This window comes from Phalaenopsis equestris, unplaced genomic scaffold (assembly GCF_001263595.1).
Source record: "Phalaenopsis equestris unplaced genomic scaffold, ASM126359v1 Scaffold000002, whole genome shotgun sequence".
Lineage (NCBI taxonomy): Eukaryota > Viridiplantae > Streptophyta > Magnoliopsida > Asparagales > Orchidaceae > Phalaenopsis > Phalaenopsis equestris.
In genome coordinates this window covers 33,603,928-33,610,657 of record NW_018164444.1, presented here as the reverse complement: position 1 = coordinate 33,610,657, position 6,730 = coordinate 33,603,928, and the positions used below count along the sequence as shown (strand labels likewise).

The 6,730-nt window shown below is 30.7% G+C and overlaps 1 protein-coding gene across 1 annotated transcript in view; it reads right to left on the bottom strand.

Moving 5' to 3' along the window:
- The window catches only part of LOC110039584, a 42,356-nt gene that overhangs the window by 10,103 nt on the left and 25,523 nt on the right, over positions 1-6,730 (bottom strand). Inside the window, exon 7 of the mRNA XM_020744708.1 lies at positions 827-1,161. Coding sequence (XP_020600367.1) covers positions 827-1,161 — 335 coding nt within the window. The remainder of the gene's footprint in view (positions 1-826; positions 1,162-6,730) is intronic.

The window sequence follows — 6,730 nt, the reverse complement described above, 5'->3', positions numbered from 1 at the left end:
TCTTTCCCTTCAAATAATTCTTTATCCAACAGTTACTGCGCAGAAAATTCTTAGAAACTAAGAGGCCAATTCAACTTGAGTGATAGCATGTTTTGGTAATCCTTGAAAAATGATGCTAATACAAATAAATGATTCATTTATCAGCCACCTTTGCGGAATTAAATTGCAAATCAAAAAATAACTTCCATAGAATCTTAAGAAAAAAAATTTAGAAAATTATAAAGTAGAGCTTCATATATGCAAGAAAGCTTCACAATCATCATCACTTTACTCTAACTTTTCTTTATTTGTAATTTCATCACAATAGTGAAGCCCAAAACCGCAGAGAGAATCAATACTATTTTGGCAGCAATAAATGCTTCATCATTGGCTTAATGAGATGTGTACAACGGCAAATGACAGCTTTGAAGAAATCTTAGTTCTTATGGGTATTATGAAGTTAATTTAAATAGTTGATCCAATGAAAGATTACTTCTATGAAAAGAAAAACTCGATTAACTTCCCTCAATACCTCTGAATAGAAGTTTCCAGAGGGAGCTAGAGATCAATTTCATCAAGAAGTCATACATAGGCACTAATAAACAAAAGAAATATTAACCTTAAAAATGACAGATGAGAATGAAATCTGCCTATGTGATAAGAATGGAGAGAAAATATGAAGGAAGGGTAATCTAAAAACTCTATAAAAAGATCACAGAAACAGTCATTTCACTCTCCAATCAGCTTATGTTCAATAACAACAGAATCATCTAAATGAATAGATAACTAAAATTGTTATTATTTAAAATATACACAATAAAATAATCCTGGCTTCACAAGTACAAACCTAAAATCTGTTTCTGAAGATTGGGTACCTCTATCAAAATCAACTGATACTTCTGGCGTTGAAGGAACCAATCCAACCCAAGTAAGAAGTTTCTTGATTAATCTTCTCCGTGGTCCGACTACTGATAGAAATCCTTCATATCGAGGGACTGCTTTTTGTGCAGCAAGACAAATAGGAAGCTTACTGTCTCCTATGATGTCACCATTTAGCTGATTTCCAATGGAATTTCCTCCATAAGACCAAGTTCTTTCTGGAGAATATTGATCCTTAAGCCAACGTTTTGCTGCATCGATCCTTTCCGTCAAAATTTGCGCCTTATTGGAACCTTTAAGTGCCTAATTGAGAGAACAAAAATGTTATTATAGGGTTGAAATGTGAATTCCTATAAATTCACTAGTTAAACCGTTTTATTTAAAAATATAATTCAATCGAAGAAACAGCAACATCAAGCAGGATACACTGTTTAAGTAAACCGAAGAGAAAATTAAGGGAGCAGTGGAACTGTCAGAACTCATGGTCAGAGTGAGCTCAAGGGCTTGGTATTACGAAACTTGTAGTAGGACTTCATCTTATTCATTATTCTATAAGCAACTAAGTAAACTCTAAACCCTAGATTTATTCATAATAATATTGTGATGTTTATGGGCAGGAATTTAGTTAGGTTACTAAAAAAAAATAAAAAAAAAGAAGAAGATGGTATTTAAATGTTAAGCTCTAAATCTAGCATTCACCTACATGGATTTATGAGTTATTTTATAAATAAATAACTAAATTTATATTGCTAAATAACTAGAAATTGGAAATTTGAGATGTTAAACCAACAACCACTGTATCTAATCTTTAAGCAAAATATTGAAAGGAGGCTTTTTTTTGGATTGATCGTATAAACAAACTTTGGATATTAAAAATCACAGGAATCTAGGGTTGTTATATTTCATATTATGATTTTACTATAACCCATGTTTTATAATGCCATATAATGTGCTACATGAGTAAAAAAACATTTTATATTTGAACCCTTGAATAATGATATTTTGAGTTATAAACAACTAATGAGTCATAATGAGGATTCACAGTTATGTTATATCGTGGACAATAACTTATGATTATCCATTTAATTGCAAGCAGTACAAGATTGCACATTGATAATAAGAGTTTGAATGGATTAACTTATATTTTATAGCTATTTTTAAGAGAACCGGCTAAATATTCTAATATAAGTGAATTAATAAAAAGATTAATATAGATGAATATATTCATAAATAATCTTCTAGTTTAATTATATATGTTCCTAAAAAAATCATTCATTACAAGAATATGCTTAAATTATTTATTTTGGTTATTTGAACATTGATGTGCAATTACAACAACAACAAGCCTCTATCCCAGTAAGTTGGGTCGGCTACAGCTACATGAATCTTTTTCCATGAATCTTTTTCCTCCATTGCGTCATATTGAGTGTCATATTTTCATTTAATTCTAATAGATTAATATCATTTTTTATATAATATGCCAAAGTCTTTTTAGGTCTACCTATGTCATTCTTAACATACGTAGAATCTAAAACATCTACTCTCCTAGCAGGATCCTCAGATGATCACCATCAAAGACGACTCTCTCTAGTCTTGTCCGCCACTGGAGCTACACAAACCCTATCACAGATAAATTCATTTCGCATTTTGTCAAAACTTTGATGTGTTCATTGAATTTAAAGTTGATCGAGATTCATTTGAATTTAGATATTGTCAAGTGTCATACGTTCAAGAAAGAAAGATCAAAATCATACTCAATATGACAAAATTTCTATAATCTCTCTAAAGCAAGTGGCTCTTTTTTTTGCTAAGGGAAAATGTGCCCTTCCTTGAAAAGGGTTTTTTTTCTTGACACTTGTTATAGAATTATATTTTTGTTAATGTATATTATAGGATATGATTTATTTATTCATTGCGTTTCATACGTTTATATTGTTATGAAGCGATGAATGATTAGTTGTCATGTTAATTGCTACATAAATTTTTGTGATGTTTGTGTGTTGCTTGATTAGCGTAAAATAAATCATAAACTCCAATATCTATACGACTTTAATCATATTGATTATAATGATTTGATTAGCATAGCTTGCACATGATATAATTTTTATATGATTTATGTATGCATACTCCAGGGATGGGAGTGTCAATAGTCCTCTTTTGTTGGAATGACTAGTTTAGTCAGGTCAAAGACTCTATAAAGTGACAACTCTCTTAAAATCATTGAGCTCCATTAAATGGATAAAAGCATATCACTTGCTCAAAGTATTGCAAATAAATGACCATGCATTAAAGGTATAATAATAGCTGACAAATAAGTTATTTCTAATATGTAAATAAAGTATGAATGCACATAGATATTTAGTTTTTAATGAATTAATCATCATTTTACAAATTCTTTTTCTTATAAATTCTATTGCACGATAATCACCAACGAATTGCACTAATATCTATTAATATTTACCATAAATGTTCAGATTGTTTTGGTATAATAATGACAATATGAAATAATACTACATAGTTACTAACGCATCTTTTATTGATCATATGCATGCGCTATATCTTGTCACTTATGCCATATCAAATAGGTTTCAAACAGTAAATTTATTTTCTTGCAAACTTGATGCCTGTAATTTTTTCTTTATAAATTTCAAGTTATTAAGCATGCATCATTAAAAGAAGACGTAATAAACTGAAGTTTCAAGAATATTGAGAAAGAGACTAATATTATAAATCATTTAAGTTATTAGGTACCAATGTTTCCTTAAGATGAGTTAATATAATACGTAAGTTACATTTATTTTATTTATATTTTTGTGAACAGAAATTTGGATATCATGAATTTCAGACATTCTGATAATATTTTTCGTGGATATTTATCATTAAATGCAAGCTTCTACCAACTAGATTAACTCTTAAATTATTAGCTCACCACCCAAATTGTAGTTTTCTTCCAAGCCAGATAAGTGGGTTGTGAAAGCCACCACAGGAACAAATTATTTAATAATAATTGTTATTTATATTTTAGTAGAAATTTCTTATTTAGACTTATGTTGAATCCTGGGTTAGTTATTGCAAATGTAGTTGATCCATTTCCTTTATAATACTTGATATCATAGTTTTCCCTTGATGGAAGTCTGCAACATATTATGTTTATTCAACAATACTCACATGTTTATGATGTACATCTTTACTTGCATATATTAATATATACATTATTTTTCTCAGAATGCAAAAAAATTAATCATAACACCTTAGGTTTTTCTGACAAGTTAAGATTAAGTACTTTAAAATTTGTATTATCGCAGTGTAGCCTCCTCCAAAACAAGTGTATTACATTACCTTCCTTTTTCAACCATATAAAAATGCTACGCCGGCTTAGCCTAAGAGCAATTTAATTTTTTATTAACCTAAGAGTAATTTAGTCCTTTATTATTTAGTATTGTTTAGTAGAAATATACCCTAATAGGTTTAGGGTTAGAAATGCATGACATTGTGTCTGGAGTCTTAGGTTAGCATTTAGAAGAGATTTCATACCTCTCGAACTATAGTAATTGGGAGAGATCGCCCACCTCGGGAATTATAGGTGTTTATCTTTAGTATTTGAGTAGTGTTTAATGCTCTTATAGTAAAATATGCGTGCCCTGATTTCTGTGGAAAATAGTGCAGATGTCTGGGTTGAATCTCATCAAATTGGTATCAAAGAGTTTTGATCTAAGAAGAAGGAATTGCCACCATCAGTTTTCCTCGCTGCGCTGACTGCGGACTGCGGTGTACAGCAGGAGCATCACTCGTGGTTTGTGCTCCTTGGGAAGCAACGAGGGGATCGTGAATCCCGCCTTATAGTCGTGATAGCTGGGGAGCATCGACAGGACTGCGGCTTACAGAGCCACAACGGACGTTATAAAGCAACAACGACGGGATCGCGACTATTATACAGAGCCGCCGTGGACACGATCCTTCTCCTCATTTGATTAGTAGGCGATACAGTTGAGGTTACCAACATGATTGCTGCTTACAAAGACACAAAACTTCTTTTTTTTCATCCTCCTCCCACTCTATTTTAAAAATATAGGCATATAAGACCCAAAATTCACGTGTTTATTTTGAAGGCAATGGTAGATCTTTCATTTCCTGTGAAGAACGACGAGACAAGCTTGCTAGGAAGTATTGAGATTTGAGCCAATTTTTCCATGAGTTGGGTGGGAAGATTGCGGCTTGTGCTAATCGTAGAAAAGTCACAATTCAAGTCAGCTGATTGTGATCAAAACAAAAAAAAATAGTCCCAATGCAAATTGCAGAAATTGAGATAGATCACCTACCTCTCAAATTATAGGTATTTATCTTTTACATTCGAGTTGAGTATTTGATGTTCTTGCAATAAAATGAGTTTGCCCTAATTTATTTGGAAAATCATGCTGATTTTTGGGCTGAATCATATCAGCAAAACCTAGAGTTAGAGTTCTCTGGTGTGCAAGTGAGCCAAGCTCGATGCGAAAATGAGCTCGAGTTAGAGTTGCTTATGGTTGTTCGTCAAGCCAACTCATTCATATAGGATTCATATGTGTATGAATAATTGTTGGCATCACAACCACCTATTAAGCTAATAGGTGCCTTAAAAACCTCTTCAAAATTTGCAAAAACCGATTTTACTCATCCAATAACTGCCACTGGTGCTTAAGCGTGGGGCATCTGACCCTCAGGTGCGGCCTTCTCTATTTAACTGGTGCTTAAGCACCGGATCTGGCGCTTAGACGCCAAAACACTTTTGCACATTTTTCACCTATTTGCTCCAAATTTGATCCTTCTTCACTCCTTTAAGCATTTTTCACCTTTTTATCTGCACCTGAAAGAAAAACACAAAAATGGCTTCCATTAGCGCAATATCTCAAAAATAGGTATAAAAATGTGTCTAAAAACACTATATATTTTAGGCGTATCAAAATCCCCAAAACTTAAAATGTTATTTGTCCTCAAGTAACTCTTCAATCTTTTGAAACTAAATATCTATGATATGTATATGAGCTTCTTTAAGAGCTACTAAAATTTAGAATTAGAAATATAGTAGTCCAATTTATAAAAAATATTCAATAAATGAGACCAACTTAAAGTTTAGAAATTTTTAGTGTTAAGAAAGATAAAAATATGAGTTCCTATCTAATTCAGAAGTATTGTAAGTCTTCCAAATTTAGAATTTAGTTCTTTTATTATCTCCACTTAAAAAAATTTTATTAAGAATAATTTTACTTACTATATTATATCTATAAGCTTAAGATTTTCTCAAGTATTATACTTTAAAAAGATCAAATGTATAACCAATTTTTTATTAGACACTAATTTTATTTTATTTCTCTCTTTCTTCTTCTTCTTCTTCTTCTACTTCCGAATTTATTATTATTATTATTATTATTATTATTTATTTATTTATTTATTTTCTCTCTTTTTTTTTTTTTTTTGTTTTTTTTTGTGGGACAACGATCGCTAACTTTACATGTGCTAGAGAAATGTAATAAAGTAATGGATTTTGATTTATATTTTAAAGGATGAAGAAGGTGATCAACAGATCTCATCTACTTTTTCTGTTGATCACCTACAATTAGAGTTTTCTTTTTCTTTTTTTTTTTTTTGTGGTGAAAGCAGATCAAAAAAAAAAAAAAAAAAAAAATAATAATAAAATCGGAAGAAGGAGAAGAAGAAGAAGAAAGAGAGACATAAAATTAAAAAAAAAATGAAAAAAAAAATAATAAAAATAAAATCGGAAAAAGGGAAAGAAGAAGAAGAAGAAAGAGAAGAGGAAGGAGAAGAAGAAATAGAAGATGAAGAAGGAATAGAAGAAGAAGTAAAAAAAAAAAAAAAAAAAAAAAAAAAGGAGAAA